Genomic DNA, 20,377 nt, shown 5'->3' with positions numbered 1-20,377 from the left:
TGGCAATTGTGAAGTCTCTGGACCTATTTTCTATCTCTGCCCTCCCAGAGAAAATGGTTAAAGGCATGTACAATGCAGATGGTTGCAACTAGTATTTACTTAGTGCCTCCTGGCCTGCAGCGTGTGCAAAGGAGAAACATGGAGACTGGGAAGGTATAACTTGAAGGCAGATAACAGATCCCTACATGGAGAGTAGGGCTGTGACCCTGGCTGCTGGTCCAGCCCCTCCCCCAGACATGCTTATCAACATGAGATTTCAAAAAGAGTCAGCAAGTTCTTACTCCTCAGTTCTCAACCTGTGCCAAACAAAGAAGTGCCTTTTACTGTACCACCTGCACCTCCTTATCCCATGTGAACTATTTCTTGTGAATAAGGTGGATTAGGTCCTTGCCTTCTGAGACCTTAGCATGTTCAGAAAAGAGATACTGAGTCAGAGAGACATAGATTTGATGTTCAGGAAATGGAATGAATGTGTTGGTTAAGGGAAATTTAAATATTGTCTATGACTCACTAGTTCACTAGCTCTTGCTGAGGCACCTGTCTTTTTTTTTTTTCAAATTTTTATTATCAAACTGATGTACAGAGAGGTTACAGTTTCATATGTTAGGCATTGGATACATTTCTTATACTGTTTGTTACCTCGTCCCTTATGAGGCACCTGTCTTGACTGGGTGCCGTGAGACCATTCCAGTCCCTAGTCCTAGCGGGGTCAAGGCAAGTAGGTGAGTGAGGTATTAATCAGAGGTGCGTACAGAAGGGAAGGACATAGCACAGGTGCATTGAAGACCATGTTGGAAAGCTAAAAATGGCTCTGAAGGAACCCAAGGCTAAGGTTAGAATCCACATGTCCCAGGGTGTGATTCCCTCTGGTGGGGTCCCCTTCTTTCTTCTGTGACATAACTTACATTGTACCTGTTGGGCCCTTGGTTCCTTCCAGCTTACTGTGTCTTTGGACTATGAAAGTGCCTTTGTTAAAGCAGTGAGACAGTAGACAGTACTGTTCTTTTGTGTGACCTGATTATTGAATAGTAACATTAGATGTTTCATTTTATTATCTCTATAAGCAGAGCTAAGGCTCAGAATGTCCACGCTGACTGCTGCATTCTGAGTTCAACACTCCCACATCACAGCATATTTTTTCTATTCAGTGGACATTTGCTCTTAACCATCTTTAGATTATTCTGACATGTGAGGGGTTGGATCCTTTGTTATGTGAGCATAGAAGTCCTCAGTCCTTGTGGCCCCTTTGAGATGTAAAATGGGAATAGGGTCCAAGATGCCTTGGTCAACCCGAAGAGGCCCTGCCTAGAGCATGGGAGATAACATTTTCTGAGCTTCTTCTACAGGCTAGGATCCAGTACAGATATGGATAAGAAGTGCCTGCCTTAGTGGGCCTGGGACTTGAGGGTAGAAAAGAAAGGACCTGCATAAGAAACAAGTATTCTAAGAAGTTTCTAAATCATCTGCTCCTAGGAGGGCAGGTCGAGTGTCAACAAGGCATAAGGCAAAAGGTCATTAGGTTTGGAGTCAGAAGACAGGGGGTTTTAGAATCTCAGCTCTTGCTGGCTGCCATTGGCTCACGCCTGTAATCCTAGTTACTCAGGAGGAGGCTGAGATCTGAGGATTGCAGCTCAAAGCCAGGTCAGGTAGGAAAGCCCATGAGGCTCTTATCTCCAATCAGCAAAGCAGCCAGAGTAGAGCTGATGCTGAAGTGACACTGTATATTAGCTATGTGTTAAACTTCTTTGAGCCTAAGTTGCTTCATCTATACTTTTTTTTTTTTTTTGAGATAGAGTATGTTGGCCAGATTGGTCAAGTGGACTCAAGTGATCCTTTTGATCCTCCACATGTAGCTGAGCTGTTATTACAGGTACACACCACTGTACCCAGCTTGCCTTATCTGCATAAAGCAATTAATACCCCCACCATCAGAGTCAGTGTGAGTATGGAAGTGTGCATGTGAGATAAAGTTCTGTATGTCTGTCTGCCAGCCCTAGGGACAAGATCATGTTCCCGAACAAAGTGGGTGTTAAGGCAGTTATAATTGCTAAGGTAAGAAAAAATTTTATGTGAAGTTTATTTTAGATTAAAGCCCATCAGGAATCAGCAACCTTTCAAAGGTACCACACCAACCCGGCAGCCCATCTTGCCCTGTGAGCATCAGGTATCGAGGACCAGTAACTATGGTTGTAGGGGAGAAGGCAGGACACCCAAGGCCCCTGAGTCCTCTGCCTCACTCATTGGATAAGGATATGCAAATCCCTGCTTACCTGTGTCCTTGGGGATAGAAGCTGCCACATTGGGGGTCTTAACTCTGACATTTTCCCCTTTCTTCCCTTGTACCAGATTTTATCATGTGGGCAACTTGCTGCAACTGGTTCTGCTTGGATGGACAGCCTGAGGAGGTCCCCCCACCCCAGGGAGCCAGGACGCAAGCCTATTCCAATCCTGGGTACAGTTCCTTCCCCTCCCCAACAGGCTCGGAGCCAAGCTGCAAGGCCTGTGGGGCCAATTTTGCAAGCACAGCCCGGAAGGTGAGTGCTGCCTTTTTAGCCTGCTCTTCACCAGGACCTTGGGACCCCAGGAAAGCTGCTGGTCCTGGGAATGCCTACAATCTGGCTTTTGCCTGTGTGATGCCAGGGACCAGCCCGACCCTTTCATAAGGATTTTCATGAGCCAGGTGCCATTGGTTCACACCTGTAATCCTAGCTGTTCAGGAGGCTGAAACATGAAGATTGCAGTTTGAAGCAAGCCTGGGCAGAAAAGTCCATGAGACTCTTACCTCCAACTTACCAGCGAAGAGCCAGAAGTGGAGATATGGCTCAAGTTGTAGAGCACTAGCTTTTAGCAAAAGAGATAGTACCTAGACTCTGAGTTCAGTCCCTGGTACCAACAACACATTCACGCATGCACACATGCATACAGTGTTCATGAACAACTCTTTAAGAGCATCTCACATGGAGTTGGACTCCAGAATTCAGATATCAACTTGGCTACTTGCTAGCTATGTGATTAGCCTCTTGTAATTCAATCCCCTATCTGTGAAGTGTTCCATCCTAGTGTTATGAGAATAATCTGGGGCAAGCTATGAAGGGCATCTGGCACAATGCTTGGAACGTAGCAGGTACCTTTGTGATTTGTTCCATTAGCTGCCATCATACAAGGCCTGACTACAGATAATCCTGCTCCTATTGAAAGCAATGTCAAGAATGTCTCAGGTACGTTAAGAACCTAGCAGACATGGCTGGGGCCTGTCTACTGTAGCAATTTCATTTGAAATGCCTGGGAGCAGGAAGGAGGATCATTGGCTGGGTGGTGGTGGGGTGTGGCTTGGTGGGGTGTGGCTGTCCCTTTGCAGGCACCTAGAGGCAGCAGAGATTATGATTTGTAGCCCTAGAAAGGGCATAGCATGTGAAGCTGAAATGGTAATAATGGGAAATCGAGAATACTTTTTAACTTACCTGTGATGTGTGAGAGATTGTTTTGTTTATTTTTGTGCTGGTACTAGGGCTTGAACTCAAGCCATTATGGTTTCTCTGGGCTTTTCTGCTCACGACCGGTGGGCTTTTCTGCCCAGGCTAGTTTTCGAACTGAGATCCTCCAGGTCTCAGCCTCCTGAGTAGGGCCAGCATCTGGCTTTTTATTTTTAAGACAAGGTCTCATTTTGTCACCCAGGATGGCCTCAGCCTCCCAGAAGTTGATATTACAGGTATATGCCACCATGCTTGCCTGCCTTGCTTTTTTCCTTTTTCACCCATCCCCTTTCTCTCTCTCTGGAACTGTGTGGTGGCTCATACCAACACTGGAGCAGAGGCAGAAGAACTGTGAGTTCTTAGACCAATCTGGTACACATAGTGAGACCCTGTCTCAAAACTAAACCCAAATTCAATTTTTAATTTCATTTAGACTGGGTTTAATCTTCATGATAACTATATTGATTTTAGAATGACCAGACCATATTTTATATGTGGTAAAGTGGACATATCAAGTTCTTTTTTTTTTTTTTTTGGCCAGTCCTGGGCCTTGGACTCAGGGCCTGAGCACTGTCCCTGGCTTCTTCCCGCTCAAGGCTAGCACTCTGCCACTTGAGCCACAGCGCCACTTCTGGCCGTTTTCTGTATATGTGGTGCTGGGGAATCGAACCTAGGGCCTCGTGTATCCGAGGCAGGCACTCTTGCCACTAGGCTATATCCCCAGCCCCCATATCAAGTTCTTGACAAATAGCATGGAAGACCCCAGAATACTCTTTTTCTTTAACTGAATCAACACCTCAAGATCATATAGCTAAGAGGTGGCAGAGCCAGGACTCCAAACTCAGGCCTCTACTTCAGATTTCCCCACCAGGAGACAGCTACTTGTCCAGCTGAAGATAACAGAGCTGGACTTGGGGCCTTGGAGCCTGACAGTGATTAAAATTAGGATCTGTCCCCTACTATTGATTGGGAAAGTGTTACTGAATATAACCAGGGCTAGGGAGGCTGGGGGGGGAAAGAGACTTCTCTGATTCAGCCAGGGGGGTTGGGGCAGCAGCACCAAACAATGAGACCAGAGACAAGCTGCCACATAAAGAAAGCTTTGTGAGGTTAGACAAATCCCAATTTTGAGTCTGAGAGATGGTTATTGGTACAATGTTTTTCCCCCTATAAAAGTATGCATTGATTTTGTGCAATTCGCAATGAATTTTGTGAATATGAAGGATGTTTTCTTGGGCCAGTAGTACTCATTTGTAATTTCATGCTTAAGTGGATCAATGTTCTTAAGGGTTTGGCATTTCACAGCCAGAGGCTTTTAAACTGTTGTTTCTACAAGTGGATGAAATGAACTGATTACATGGGTCCTACTGTTGATTTCTCTTTCAATTGTGGTCAGTGTTTTCTGCATGCTCATTGGGTGGAATGCATAGATAATGTTAAGGAATCCCAGAGTGAATAAAGTAAGCTACATTGCCTGCATTCCACAAGTTTCCAGTGTTGGAGAGAAGTGGCAAGCTGCAGTTTTGCAGATACCCCATCTGTACTGGCATTCCCTGCTTGTCTTGAAGCAGTGACCCTGAGAGTCTGGGAGGGGTTCTGGCAGCCAGCCTCTTTAGTTGGGCCAGTTTGAGGAGGGTGGGGAGGTTGTGCTTGCCTGGGCATGGTATTCAGATCTCAGAATCGAGGAGAAAGAGATTAACAGAGTTTTAAAACATGACTGTCAACTTTCTGTGAGCGTCCACCTTCCGTTAAGGCATATATAAAGATAATCCTTAGACTGGCAGGCAAGAAAAGGTGGATCTTAGCAGTGCGAGAGCACATGGGCTAGGCTGCCATGGGAAAGGAGGGTCAGATGATTGATAGGGAGCAAGTGAAGCACCTCACACTGAGCCTGAGGGGTGATGCCTACCCGAGGCACCACTGTCAGCTTTGGAGAACATCTGGACATCTCTTCAGGCACGTGCCTCTCTAACTCAGCTTTCTTGCTGTCTTGCTGGTCTAATGCCTTTGGTGCATTTCCTTTGCTTGTTCTGCCCACATTTGCTAATAGCTTTCCTCTTTCCTTTTTTTCTCCTGCCACTGCACATCGGGATTTTAGCCTCAAGCCCTGTGCTACTCCTTTAGGGTGTGTTTCAGAGGCTGGCTTACTTCACAGTCCCAGTGGGCAGGGGTACACAGAAGCTGGGTAGTTGTCTTGCATTTTGTGTGTGTGTGTGTGTGTGTACGTACGTACGTACATGCTCTTGTACGCACGCTGGTACTGGAGCTTGAACTCAGGGTGTTGTCCCTTGGCTTTTTTTTTTTTTTGCTTCCAGCTATCACTCTACTACTTGAGCCACACCTCCACTTTCAGATTTCTTTTCTTTTCTTTCTTTTTTTTTTTTTTTTTTTTGCCAGTTCTAGGGCTGTGAACTCATGACCTGGGCACTGTCTCTGAGCATCTTTTTGGTCAAGGCTAGCCCTCTACCACTTGAGTTACAGAGCCACATCTGGCTTTTTCTGTTTATGTGGAACTGAGGAATTAAACCCAAGGCTTCATGCATCCTAGGCAAGCACTCTATCACTAAGCCAGATTCCCAGCCCCACTTTCAGATTTTAATTGGAGATGAGAGTCTCCAAGATTTTCCTGCCTGGGCTGGCTTGAAATCATGGTCCTCAGATCTCAGCCTCCTGAGTAGATGGATTACAGGTGGGACACCAGTGTCTGGCTACTTTTGCATTTTAACCTCACATCCAGCAAGGTGCCTGTGTGCGTGTGCACGTACACACACACGAGAAGCATTGTTTGGATCTGGCTGGTTGAGCAATGCTAGCTTTATAATTGGGTCAAGCTAGGTCTTGACAGACTGCCTCAACTTAAGTAATGTTCCATGCTGGTATCCCAGCTTTATGAGGCTTCTTCATTTCACTGCCAGCTATCCTAACACATTCATCTCCCCCTAGGAAAGGTTTCCATATGAATGAACTCCAGACACCCCAAACATCCATTTCCACGTGTATGGTTGCTGCTTGCAGAGCCTTCTGGTGCTGACACAGCTACGTGTCCTTTCGCAGTCAAGTCTGTATAGCTAGAGTCTGGTTACAACTGGGTGGAGGAAAGGGGGCTTTTGTGTGTCCTTCACAATTTCTCAGCTGTAATAGCCCGCACTGGGTGAGAAACATGTCCTCCCCTTACTGTGTGAGTGACACACAGACAAGCCTGACCAGGACTGTCTTGACTGCACACTTCCCCTGTGGCTCCCACCAGGCCCCCTGTGGTCTTGCCTATGAGAACCTAAGTCTCTGGGGCATTCTTTTATAGCTCAAGCAGCTTTCCATATTTAGAAAGGAGGGAGAAGAAACATGTAGGTCAGTACTTAAAGTCACTGCAGTGTGAAAAGCTTCCAACTTCTTTAGAGGATCAGGAAGGGTGCCCTTGAGGGCAATCCCAGGGTGCTCAGGAATTACCTCCCTTGGGAGAGTGACCTGCCACTGGTTGGAACCGCTCTCAGCCAGATGTCACTGTTTGTGAGCAGGCTGTGGGTTGTGCAAGCCTTGGTGTGCTGGCTGTGACTGTGGGAGTGGCTGCTGCCAGGCAGTGCCAGCTTGCTGGTCAGGCGCACTTGTCGCTTAACTGAGACACTGTGTGCTTTCATGGAGGAGAGCATGGCGCCCTCTTGTACCGCGTAAATATTTATCTTGCAAATGACCTATGCACCACCTACTTCCCAGTACTTGCTGGAGTAGGGGAGCTGGGTATCAGCCCCTGTGGATTGGAAAGCCAAGTTTCCAGTTCAGTCCTGCTGGCTGCCTTCCTGGTTCTGCATGAAGCAGCATGGCCAGGAGGGAAGTGTGATCGTGGTGGGGCAGTGCACTCAGACCTTGTGTGTGAATTCCAGCTCTGCCATTATTGCGTGCCTTTAACAGCAGCACTTAATCTCCCTCATCCCCAGATGCTTCTTCTGTGAACCAGGGAAGAACACTAATGCCAGGTTGCTTAGAGAAAGAAATGACAAACTATCCCCTCATTAAACAGAATATTAACAACCCAGGCCTATAATCTCAGAAGTCTGAAGGCAGAAGAAGAAGAACTGGGAGTTTGAGACTAGTCTGGATTGCACATGAATTTCAAGGCCAACCTGAGCCACATGGCAGGGGCTGAGGGTATACAGCTCAGTGGTAGAGTGCTTGCTTAGAATTACAAGACCCTACGTTTAACTTCTAGCACCACACATACAAAAGAGTAAATACAAATTGTAATTATCATGCATTTGCTTGCTTTCCTCAGCACTAAAGCAAGAAGAATGAGAGTTTAGGTCCTGATTCTTAGCATTAGCCAGCATTTCTAGCAACAGTAAGACTGCTGACACTGAGGATTCACGATTTGTCAGTTAATTTTCAATGCATTCTTTTTCTCACAGCAACCCTCTGAGGTAAGTACCACCAGTCCACCTGACAGACAGGGAGACCGAGCTCTAAAGAGTGTCACTGCAAGAAGTTGAGGGAGACCTAAGGAAAATGCAGAGCATTTTGATGCCAAGCTGGTAATAGTAGTAGTAGTTACTAACTTAATTCTTTTTATTAAGTAAGCCTTAAATTATGAATGTCAAGTGTTCTGTACGTGGACACACAGAGACAGGCATGAAGTCTGAAATCTGCAGAGTAGCTGGCATCCTTGGATTCAGGAAAAGCTTAGTAAGGTGAGTGCCAGCTGTGGCAGCCCCGTTGCTCTGTCTCGCTCTGCCTTGCTCCCAGGCTGACTGCTTTCCTCTACCTCTTGCTCTAAGCAGCAGACCTGCTTGGACTGTAAGAAAAATTTCTGCATGACCTGTTCGAGCCAGGAGGGGAATGGGCCCCGCCTCTGCCTTCTCTGCCAACGGTTCCGAGCCACAGCATTTCAGCGGGAGGAGCTCATGAAGATGAAGGTGAAGGATCTCAGGGACTATCTCAGCCTCCATGACATCTCCACTGAAATGTGCCGGGAGAAAGAAGAGCTGGTGTTCTTGGTGCTTGGCCAGCAGCCTATAATCTCTGAGGAGGACAGGACTCGTGCCCCTGCCCTGTCCCCAGACTTCCCCGAGCAGCAGGCCTTCCTGAACCAGCCTCACACCAGCTCTGTACCTGCTACCTCACCCAGCCTCCCTTCTTCACCTGCACAGGCCACCTCTGTTCCCCCAGCCCAGGCTCAGGAAAACCAGGTATGGGCTCGCGTGCAGTCCCTGTGCCCAGTGCCCGCTAAAGGGCCCGTGTCCTCTACCACTGCATTGTGGGAATGGGTGTGGGGTGAAGTCGCTTTTGCCTGCCGATGCAGGATCTTTCCCCTTATCAGGCTCATGCCTTGCTTTCTTCAGAGATGATATGCTTGCTACCGTGTTTTTGTGAGTCTTGTTGGTTAATAATTTCATGCTTTATTTAGACATTAAAACAAAAGTTATTGGTTAGAAATGTTTTGAAAATGCTCACCATCATCCTCTCTGAATTGAGTTCTATTTGTGCCCACCTCATTCCCATTTGTCCAGTTGTTTTTAGGTGCATTGGGTTTCTTGGTAACAAGGCACATAGGAATAGAGGATGATGGGGTGTACAGAGAGGGGGGCACTGTGACAGGGCTCTGCTGCCCTTCTGGTCACTATGTGGGAGCAGCAGGGGCTGGCTGTACATGTTATACTGTAAGCTGCTTGCAACCCCAGGAAGCCTGGAAAAGGTAAGATAAGACCAGTACACTGACCATTGCCGACCCGGGCATGGGAGCACAGCAGTGAGTAGCACACTGGCTTTGTCCTCAGCCAGTCCTGGTATAACCACATAGAGGCGCTCCTGCATTTGGGTGAGGTCAGGAGTGGTGGTGTCCCACAGATCCAAGGAACACCTAACTGCTATTTGTGTATGGGGCTTGGACAAAGGTGGGGCAGTCAGGGCTGGAAGATCTGGAAGCACTCCATCACTGAGTTATATCTCTAACCCTACATCCATCTTTGTCACTGACCCTTGGTCACCTGGGGCAAACTTGGAGCTTACAACAGTGAAATAAATGGGGCTTGTTTAGATCTTGCTTGGAAGGAGGGAGCCATGGACAGTGAGGTATGATATCTGAAGAGCTCAGAGCTGCTCAGGGCGGAGGCGGTGCTTGTGTTGTCTGTCCTTACACATGGCATGGACAGCTAAGCCTCTTGTTTATGATCACTTTCTTTGCCAGGACTGGGCCCCTGATTCAGCTCTTGACAGGCAGTGAGGCATAAAGGCCAGCAAAATTTAACTGGGTAAATCCATTTAATCCCCTGGTTGACTTGAGCATGATTTCCTCCCCAGCTGGGCCTCCATTCTTTCCTAAGCTCTAGCTCTTAGTCTTACCTCTTGCGCTATACACATCAATCTTGCTTGGTTTTTGGACCACTTCTCTGCCTATGGGGAGCCAGGAATGTAACTCAGGTAGGAACTTTAGGTAGATTTTTCAACAAGAGATTATATAAATTCTTGCCATTAACCAGAAATTTCCAGCTCGCACTTACAGGTCACAGTATAGACCAGAGATTGAGTTCTTACCTTTGTGGTTTTCAGAGGCCCTTCATGTTAACCCATTTTTATTCTATTCTATGCAAGCAGGAAAAACAGGCATAGGAAAGTTAGTGCAAGCTGGTACAAACTGTTAAGTCCACAAGTAAGCTGGTGCAAGCTGTTAAGTCCACAAATAAGCTAAACCTAAAATGCAAAGCTCCTCAGTGCTCATTGCACCAGGGTTCTCTCCTTTACCTTTAATGCCCTAGCAACAGTTGTTAGGGAAGGAAGTGTGTTCAGTGAACATACCAGAGCACAGATACAGTGGGTTTTGATGTAGCCAGTGGGTTAGCTGGGAAGCAAGAGCATGCTTGTATAGCATGCAGTTTCTTTCTCTAGGGAAAAGCTGTCTGCTCAGAAGTAGCTTAGCTTCTGAACAACTCCAAGGGGAGCAAGGGGACAGTGGGCATCACCACATCTGCCCAAAGCTAAGAGAGAACAAGCGTATTGATGCAAGAGATACTTTCAGATGCATCCATACACGTGTTCATTCTTGCCACCACGCGGCACATGGTTTTCATTTCCATTGTTGTTGTTTGGCTCTCTTGATGAGGGCTAGAGCCCACAGGTCCTTTTTGTGACATGCCCACAGTCTGATGGAAAGGTCTGTGAGCTCAGGGGCCTCTCTAGCCCTTACTTGAGACACAAGTTAGGGCTTTGTGGGTAAATGGTGGTGGGACTAGAAGCTTATGAGGCAGAACCTTGTAAAGGGGCACCCAGCAGGGTCCTCTTGAGAAGCTAGAAGCCTGAGCAGAGTGGAACACCTCAAGCTGAGACATTTATGTTCTGTGGTCTTAAGAAGATAGATTCTTAAATAAACTATGACTAGATTGGGATAGGTTTTCAGGGTCTGGAAACCTTCCTCTTGGAGTCAGGGAGGATGAAGCTTGAAGAGAACATGGTAGAAGCTGTTTGGAAATCCCATAGGCACTGGTCTGAGGGGCAGAACCAGGGGCAGTGAGTAGCAGTTGTAGAGAGGACAATTTGGGGTCTGTAGTGGGAGCAAACAGGATGATAGAAAGAAGCCAGCAGTGGGATGGCCACAGCGATTGTCCTTCACCTCAAAGGATGGGGCTGAAAACACACCAACAGTGGGTGGCAGCTAATGCCAGCCTGCTGGTCGGCAGTCAGCAGACTTTCATTTTGAGGCAGCTGTTTGTCCTCTGAAATCTGTTTAAATTGTTTGTGCCTGACAGTTGGTGCTAGAGAGTAGGCGTTTGTGATGCTATTGGGTTGCCTCTAGTTGTGGGAGATTGGTATGGACTTTATGTGAGCCAAGAGAGGCCCATGCCACACAAATCATTGAAGCATCTCTATAGATGTGATGGCGCCTTTCTCTTCCCACAGGCCAATGGCCATGTGTCTCAGGACCACGAGGATCCCATCTACCCGCAGAGCACAGCCAGAGCACCTGCTGAGGATGAGACCCAGGTGGGGCCTCTACTCAGGTCTGGGCCTTTGCCTTTGTTCTTTGCTTGGAGTTCTTGGGGTGTTCCTAGGAGCCTTTGTAGACTCAGGTGGACAGAGAACCCAGGCTGTGGTAACACTTTGGGAATCCTCTTTTCTGGGGACTTTGTGTCAGCATTGTGGTTTAACCCTTGGTGCTGTCATATGTGTGAGCAGGTGTGAGGTTACCATGGGAGGGGGCCTGGGGAGCCCCTCAGCCCAGTCTTATTTGACTTTGAGAGCTGCAGTGGGCAAGTTGTGGTGCAGCTGTGAAAACCTTGTGCTCATCTCCTGCTGCCAGCACATCAGTAGCCTGTGAGGGGAAGGAGGCCAGATGAGGGGTTCATGTCTCAGCCAGGCAGGGCCTTATTGCAGTTAGCAGAGCCATTGGGACTATGAAGGGTGGTGGGACAGTGTGTGGAGGAGCAGCCACCAGGGAAAGGTGCAAACTCTCCCATCAAGAGGGAAGGGCCTGGTGGTTGCTGTGCTGCCACCTTCAATCTTCACAGGAAGCCTGTGTGGTTGGACTTCTCTCTCTCTCCTTTGTGGAGGGGCAGACAGGCTCACAGAGGTAAGCAACTTGCCAGATTTTATTATTTAGCATTTAGTTAATAGAGTGAGGATTCCTACATAGGGCCCTCACTCAAACCAGTGCTTCTGCTTCAGCAGTGAACGGTAGGTCAAGAAAAGACCAGTCTATTTTGCAATGTCAAGCACCATGCTAAGTATTATCTCTATTCTAATTCTTCTTGAGGACAGTCCTCAAAATGAGGTGAGATGGGGGTGAGATGTTGTGTGGGGTCTTTGGAGATAGGTTAGGGTGCGCAAGAGCTGAAACTTCCTAATATCATCTTTGCCACTGCAGTCCACTGACTCAGAGGATGGCTTTATCCCAGGCCGGAGGGCCTCTCTGTCTGACCTGACGCACCTGGAGGACATCGAAGGCCTGACAGTCCGGCAGCTGAAAGAAATCCTGGCTCGCAACTTTGTCAACTACAAGGGCTGCTGTGAGAAGTGGGAGCTGATGGAGAGAGTGACCCGGTTATACAAGGATCAGAAAGGACTGCAGCACCTAGGTGAGGGGCGGGCTGTCCAGGTGGCAGCTGCATAGAGCTCTGGCGTGATGTTGACTACACTCAGGCTTGAACTTAGCTGTGGAAGTGGTCAACTTGCACATTAGCACTATCTAATGATCTGCCTCTGGCAGATTTGAACTGAGGATTTCCAGGTCTACATTCAGAGCCTTTCTGTCTTCTACTCACCAAGAGAACTTCAATTCTAAAGTTGGGAGCCTGAAAAGTGAATCCTGGTGCATGGAGAAAATATCTGTTCTGCCTGTACTTGGGCTCCACCTTCTTCTCCCAAGGCATCTTACATGATATAATTCTTAGGAAATGGCCAGAAAAATATATCTTGAGCCTGGGGTTAATTTTGGCAAAAAATGCTTTAGACTGACCCCTCATTATTGATCATGATAGATTTTCATTTTTTTTTTTTTTGAGGTTGGCAGTACAGTGCTGAGGTTGGAACTCAGGGTCTTGTATTTGCTAGATAGGCACTTGACAACTTAAATTACAACACCCCTACAAGACTGAGCCCTGCTGCCGTGGAGTCTCCATTTTCCCTTTGGGACTGTCTCAGGAATCTCCCTAGAGTTGAAAGGATCTGAGCAGAATACTGACTGCAAGTTGGAAACTGAGAATCCTGTGCCGAATGAAACGGCCAGATTTTCCATTTTTCCTTGACTTTAATACTGGCTCCCATGGCAGTAGGAAAGGAGTCTCCAGGGCTCATGCAGTTGGCAGTTTGGTGTGTGGATGAGTGGGATGGCTTTTTTAAAGAACAGAGCAAATGTAGCTCAGGTGTTCCATGGAAGTCCTCAGTGTGTAGGCAAGAAAGAGCAGTGTCTGTCCAGTCTAGCCAAGCTGGGGGCGGGCTGGTGCCCTCCTATGTCATCACCCTCTCACACGTCTTTCTTTCCTTTTCAGTGTGTGGTGCTGAAGACCAAAACGGTATGTAGTTGTTTAAGAATGGGATTAGGGGGCTGGGGATATAGCCTAGTGGCAAGAGTGCCTGCCTCGGATACACGAGGCCCTAGGTTCAATTCCCCAGCACCACATATACAGAAAACGGCCAGAAGCGGCGCTGTGGCTCAAGTGGCAGAGTGCTAGCCTTGAGCGGGAAGAAGCCAGGGACAGTGCTCAGGCCCTAAGTCCAAGGCCCAGGACTGGCCAAAAAAAAAAAAAAAAAGAATGGGATTAGGCTCTTAGTTTTGTCCTTCCTTCATCCTTGTGAGGTTCACAGTCTGTGAGCATATGGACAAAGGGTGTAGTGAAACGCACAGAATCAGTTTCCCAGTGTCTTTGGATCTTCTCAACCCTCCAGGGAAGGAAGGAGAGTGGCACAGGCTGCTGGTGGGCACGATGGGGCTGTTGGGTCATAGGAATCACGTGTGGCATGCAGCATGCTCCATTCACCTTGCCCATCCTGTGCTTCCACTCTATTGTGTCTGGGTGAGAAGATCTCTGCATCTTGGGGAAGTCACTTAAAATGTCCTGTGCCAGCCCAAAGCAAGGGCAGGGACCTGTGAGAGCCCCATCTAAGGAAGCAGCAGCAGACAGCTTAGGAGCCAGTGGCTGGAAAGGTGGTGTGGGGTGGGCTTTCCGCTGTCATGCACCCACCTGGGTGCTAAAGACACATTAGTGCTGTTTCCCCAGGACACACTGCAGGATGTTCTAAAACAGGCTGCAAATTTTCTGGAACCCCCTCCCAAGGGAGATCATAGTGTTGGAGCCGACAAAGCATTTTAAAACTTTTTCAGAAGACTTTCCAAATTTGTTACCTAGTGAAAAGTAGTCTCCTACTCAGAATGGAGCCCCTCCTTCTCTCTCATTCCCTGGGAGACTGCTGACCACTGAGATGAGGGCTTATTGATAACTCCAATGTAACTACAATTTTTAAAATTGTTCCAGTTTATACCTTTGAAGTCTCCTTCCATTACAGCCACAAAGGAGATAAATAGGCTTTATTTATCATTTAGAGGCAGCTCACCATCTGTGGGGGGTGGGGGGTGGGAGGAGGAGTGTTTCTTCTTTTTTTTTTTTTTGGCCAGTCCTGGGGCTTGGACTCAGGGCCGGAGCACTGTCCCTGGCTTCTTCTTGCTCAAGGCTAGCGCTCTGCCACTTGAGCCACAGTGCCACTTCTGGCCATTTTCTGTATATGTGGTGCTGGGGAATCAAACCCAGGGCCTCATGTATACGAGGCAAGCACTCTTGCCACTAGGCCATATCCCCAGCCTGTTTCTTCATTTTTTGACTAGTATAGAAAAAGAGGAAGAGAAAGCATGGGTGCAACACATTGGGGGAATTGCCAGTTGGTAGAGACTTCTGTGTGGCCAGTTCTGTTTATGCCTGTCTGGTTTAGGCTGCATTTGAGAAACTTGATAGCTAAGCTATTGAACATGAAGATTTCCCCCGTGCCTGAACTAGGATACTATCTGCACCCAGTGCATCCCACCACTGGCATGAGCCAGTTAAGTTATATGCGGGAAGTCTTAATAAATGTGCATCGGGCATTATTTAATACTGTCCTCATGGTCTCTACCAGGGCCATACTTGCCTTGAGCCATCTTAGCACCTATGTGCCCTTGGGCAAGCCACTCTTTGGCCCCTTGCCTCATCTAAGAAATGAGTAAAAATGAGCAGTAAGACTATTAACCAGGTCCGATGAGAACTCAGTGAGTTAATATGTACATAGCTTTGAGGACCCTGCCTGGTACAAGGCAGGCATTCAGTAAATGCTGTTATCATTCCCTTGAGAGTGTTATCAGACACTTAGAGAACACATACCAAGTGACCAGTGTTTCGAAGACTCAAAGATGAATATCTGACTGCAAAGCATATAACAGATGCTGACTATATGATTGTAGAAAATGACTGAATATGATGAATTAAGGAGCTTAGTCTACTGGGGGAGATAAGTAGGCAAACCAAAATTATAATGCAATGTGATAAGCATAGAGGGCTGTGCATAAAGGTCTGTGGTTATAGAACTGAAGGAAGCAGCCTGTCTTCCATGCTCCTCCCAAGAGGGGCAGATTATGGGATACATGAAGCCTTCTGGCTCCTGGGCTGTATTATACTGGGACTATGTTTATAGATAAGCCTTGTGATTGTTAATGAACCATTCATTATAGTTCTGTTTATATCTAAACTTTTTTGAATCACTTTTATCTTTTCTGCATGCTATGCCTCAGGGGATAATGAGTCCCTTAAGTACCACTCACTCAGTATATTATAGCCTCAATTGTCTGAAAATGATTTTTCAGCTTTGAGGACTTCGCCTTAGTTTTCATGTTCTGGGATGTGTCTGATCTGCAGGAGGTGTGGATTAGAGGCAACTGGATAGAGCTAGTTACTGAGGGAGTTTTTCTTTGAAGAGCTGTTTGGGGAGGAAGTGTGTTTGGGGGCTCATTCTTGCTCTCACTCTGCCTTGTACACTGACAGTTCTCTCCATCCTTTCTTCCCTATTTGTGCAGGAGCAGCAGTGCCATCTGGCCTGGAAGAGAACCTATGTAAGATCTGCATGGACTCACCTATTGACTGTGTTCTGCTGGAGTGTGGCCACATGGTGACCTGTACCAAGTGTGGCAAGCGCATGAACGAGTGTCCTATCTGCCGGCAGTATGTGATCCGAGCAGTGCATGTCTTCCGGTCCTGAGGGCTCACACCAGCTTCTTCAGTGCCTTATGGGATACAGCCTAGGGTGTCTGGGTTCAGGGTGGTCAGCTTGTATAGAGGCAGACTATCAGAAGAAATCTGCAGTGTTCCCAAGACCAGGGACAGCAAAGATGCCGTGTCACCTCTTGGGCATACCGATCTTGCCATGGGGGCATGGCTCTTGATGGGCAGAGCTCTGGGCCATTGGGAACTGGTACAGATACCCTGGGGAAGAGACCATTTCAGTGACCCATGAAGAGGGCATTCCAGACCTTGGACCCAGAATCCCTCTGAGAACCTAGGCATGCTTCCTCCAATGCCCTACTAAGCTCCCTGGGCACCTGCCTGCCTCACCAGTCAGAAGTCCTTCTAGAGGTGATTCCCTTCCAGACATTTGGACTTCAATTTCTGGTCTCTGTACTTTAACATACATTTAAAGTCTCTTGAGACAATGCTTAAAACCCACTTGTTTCTTTGGACCAAAAACATGAACTTATCAAACAGTGGTTCTTAGGATTTGGATCTTAGAATTTGGATCAGTAAACTTGTCAGTGGTGAAAAATGAGACGAAAAGCCTCAGTTGTCAAGCATTGCTTCCTTGAGTGCTGGTGTTGGAAACCTGACCCGCCACTGGGAACCAATGAAGCTCTGGGCTCCCCAACTGCTGGGAAGTCCAGCCTCTGCAAGCCAGTGATAGATGATCTCTGCTGCTGCTGCTTTTGGGGGGCTTTTTGCCCCAAAGTTAGAGGAAAGGAAGCACTGGGGAGGAGTGGCTTGCTGCTTGTCTTTGCCTTCTAAGCTCCTTTCCAACAGGTGAAATGTTGATCTCACTCTAGGCAAGGACTTGCTTTTCTCTAACTAGACTTAGGAAGTTCCTGGAGAAACATTAAGGCTTGCAAAGTACTAAATGAAGCTGGATTCTGCCTGCTAGCAGCCAGCCAGAAATTCCTGATTTCATTCCTTTCTCAGATGACAGATTTAGGGACAGTAGGCCAGAATGAAGCCTTCTGTAGGCCCTTTAACCATGAGTAGGTGATGCTTCTGGGTCCTCTTAGGGTCTTTCTACCATTGAAGTGAGGCTATATAGTTCACTGGAAAAGCTCAGCAAAGCACAAAACATATACTATCAGCAAAGTTTACTCCCATTCCCAGTGGATAGACTGTGCAAACACTAACACTACAAAAGGCTTTGGTGGACCCCTGCCTCTCCCATGCGCTGTGCAGTAGCTGAGATGAGAAGAGCCTGTCAGGACTTGGGAAGGCAGAGCAAAACCTCTGAGATCTTCTGGGATGCTTAAGCTTTCTCTCCAACATCAAACCCCAAATACCTTTAGGGATAGCTGTGAGCAGAACCCTGCTTCATTTACCTCAACTCTTAGAGCAAATCTAGATGTCTAATCAGATATCCCTCCAAAGACTCCACTTTTAGCCCCTCTGTTGGACAGTTAAGTACTATAGTTTACAGTGCCTCCAGTTTAGCTAAGAATTATGCACTCAGCTACTCCTCAGTACACTGTGAAGCAAGGTCTATGTATGTATAGCTCAGACTTAGCAATAACTTCAAGGCAGACGTTGGATCTCTCCTCCTTACAACTTGTTTTCTCTGCTGAGGCCTTACTTAATTTCTTCCTAGATAGGAACTGAAAATAATGTAGATGGCTGGTTAGTAACCTTGGTGAGAATTAGAACTGACAACACAACTCATTTAAGGAACTTGCCTTCTAAAGTCTCAGCTTTAGGTTTCCATTTTGTGAGAAAAATGATGTCAAACCACCTCAATTTTAAGGGGGGGTATGGTTTTTATTACTCCAAATAAAAACTGGGAGTCCAAGATCCCATTCCAGTTAGTCTCTAACCAAGTCAGAAAATTATTTTTTATCCTTAAATCCTCTCCTGTCTCTCATGGATCCTGGTCTTAATTACACCTAATTCTTCCAATTATTCTGTGGCTTTTGCTGTGATTGCTCTGAGATTTCAGTTGAGACTTGTTTTAAAGGACTTGGGACAGCTGATTCACAATACATTGAAATTGCTGGATCCAAACTAAAAATAAGCCGTGCAGGAATTAGTGTATGATATATGTTGTATAAATTTGAAATCTTCTGGATATGAATGTTACTTCAAGTGGCTTATGATTCTCAGACTTAATTGGGTGTTAAAGCAACACCCAAATGTGTATTTTTTTGTTACAGAGCTCTGCTTTATAATTTTTTAATAAAGTTCCAATATAGATGTCTGTCTGACCGGTGCGAGGTTACCAGAGGCCTCATAGTTTATTGACAAAAGAACTGATAATTCATAGGCAATTCTCAGGCCACACAGGCACGTAGGTATGTTCTTGAGATTGGAGATGCTTGGGCCAAGCTATCCCAGCTCAGTGTTGTTGTGACTAGGTCAAGATCTTGCAAGAAGTATGTAGAGGCCGTGGAACTGCCTAGCAAAAGGAAGCTAGTAAGAAAAGGATGAGGCTGGGAATGTGGCTTAGTGGTATAGAATGCTTGCCTAGTATGCATGAAGCCCTCCCTGGGTTTGATTTCTCAGTACCACATACACAGAAAAAGTAGGAAGTGGCTCAAGTGGTGGGGCTCAAGTGACAGAGTGCTAGCCTTGAGCAAAAGAAGCTCAGAGACAGTGCCCAAGCCCTGAGTTCAAGCCCCATGACTGGCAAAAAAAAAAGTAAGATCACACGGGAAGAAGCGCCAAGTGAATTCAGTGTTTGCAGTTTGAGTACAAGCAAGTAGAAAGTACCATGGACAGCTAATTGAATCGGTTTTCAGGCTACTCTGGAAGATACATGGTGGATACAACTGCTGCACAGCTGGATTGTGGCTCAGAAAAGGTTGGCCCAACCTCATGGGCAGACTGCTGTACATACTTCCCTGTCCAGGTGCCCAAGGGAAGGGTAACACTGCCCATGGGAGAAGCTATCCTGCGACAGAAAAGGATCTTGTCAGGGGAGAGCTACTGCATTGTCCTTAGCCTGCTGCAAGTCAGCATGTAAAGGGAGAGCTGAAAAGAGGGCAAGCTTCCAGCCCTCTGGGGCAAGAGGTTTAAGAAGTTGCTTAGGGTTGGGCAGAAACATAGATGGGCAAAAAAACTGTCCGTAAAAACAGGCTAATCTTCACAAGGAAAATATGCCTCAGACTAGAGAAATGTGAAAACATGTTGACAACATGAGTTGGAACTAACACGGTGAGGCAGAGAGAGGCCAAGGAGCTGACTGTTTTAAGTGAAATGGCCTGCAGCTAGAGAGATTGACTAGAAGGACAGGGGGCTGGGTCTAGGTTAGCCAGCTGGAGGACAGGTACCTGAGGGGAGAGCCTTGTTCTGCTGTTACTTGGCCTGGGGAGGCTGAGGGGGATAGAAATCTATGTAGGCAACTGTTTGAAGGATCAGCTTTAGTCTCATCAGAGAACAGACTGAAAATGTCTTAGGTCCATTCGGAACGGTGTCTACTCACAAACTCAGTCCCTTCCTTCCCACTGTGTTTTAAACAGTAGGTGGGAACCCAGTTCAATCCAGCTGCCTGGCAAGCAGCTTCCTTAGTAGAGTACTGCCTTAGCTGAGTATGGACCTACATATCTCCAGTGTTGAAGAGGCAGTCTCAACAGAAACTGGACAAACAAGCCTACAGATTTGTTGGTACTAAGCAAAAAACAGTGATCCTCAAAAGTCAGCACAACCTGGACCATGAAGTCATCCCTAGCCAGTGAATGCATAGCACGGAGCCAACTGCACAGGCTGAGCCTGATTTCCCCAGCTCTAGATAAAACGGCCAGTGTATGCCAGTCGCTTTATCTACCTGAGGTCACAGACAGCCACGCTGTGATTTAGAAGCGGTGTCTATTCCTGCCATACTGAGGGACAATGAGGGCATGATGCTCAGATGGTAGGTACTGTGCCTAAGGTTACAGCTTACATTTCAGACCTGACTTGAAATAGTCTGTTTACATTAATGTAGTGGTTACTGTTGACTGCTTGAAGTTGAGTTCACATCCAAATTCCAGCTGCTCAGGTGTGCTAGATATGTAGCCATTGCTTGGCAGCCACTGGTGGCTCTTTGCTAAACAGTGCAGACTTAAGGACACACTGCAAAAACATCTGTGAATAGTGTTTGTCCACACAAGTTGTGTTCTTTGTTCTTCAAATGTACCAGCCATTACTACTACAGGAGCCGCCTTGGTGAGCAGCGTGCATAGCCATCCT

At 47.0% G+C, this 20,377-nt stretch overlaps 1 protein-coding gene across 7 annotated transcripts in view; it reads left to right on the top strand.

Moving 5' to 3' along the window:
• The window catches only part of Rffl (ring finger and FYVE like domain containing E3 ubiquitin protein ligase), a 73,111-nt gene extending 54,878 nt beyond the window's left edge, over positions 1–18,233 (top strand). For 4 of the 7 annotated variants that reach the window (XM_048366282.1, XM_048366281.1, XM_048366279.1 and 1 more), the window contains 6 exons: positions 2,347–2,534; positions 8,243–8,650; positions 11,355–11,438; positions 12,319–12,529; positions 13,442–13,465; positions 15,991–18,233. In XM_048366282.1, coding sequence (XP_048222239.1) covers positions 2,355–2,534; positions 8,243–8,650; positions 11,355–11,438; positions 12,319–12,529; positions 13,442–13,465; positions 15,991–16,172 — 1,089 coding nt within the window. In that variant the 5' untranslated portion in view covers positions 2,347–2,354 and the 3' untranslated portion in view covers positions 16,173–18,233. Of the gene's footprint in view, positions 1–2,346; positions 2,535–3,149; positions 3,219–8,242; positions 8,651–11,354; positions 11,439–12,318; positions 12,530–13,441; positions 13,466–15,990 lie in introns of those variants that run through there. The other 3 variants (XM_048366283.1, XM_048366278.1, XM_048366280.1) reach the window with 3 other exon arrangements.
• The last annotated feature ends 2,144 nt before the right edge of the window (positions 18,234–20,377 follow it).

The sequence above is a fragment of the Perognathus longimembris genome, chromosome 17, assembly GCF_023159225.1.
Source record: "Perognathus longimembris pacificus isolate PPM17 chromosome 17, ASM2315922v1, whole genome shotgun sequence".
Lineage (NCBI taxonomy): Eukaryota > Metazoa > Chordata > Mammalia > Rodentia > Heteromyidae > Perognathus > Perognathus longimembris.
This window is presented reverse-complemented; position numbering and strand designations above follow the sequence as displayed.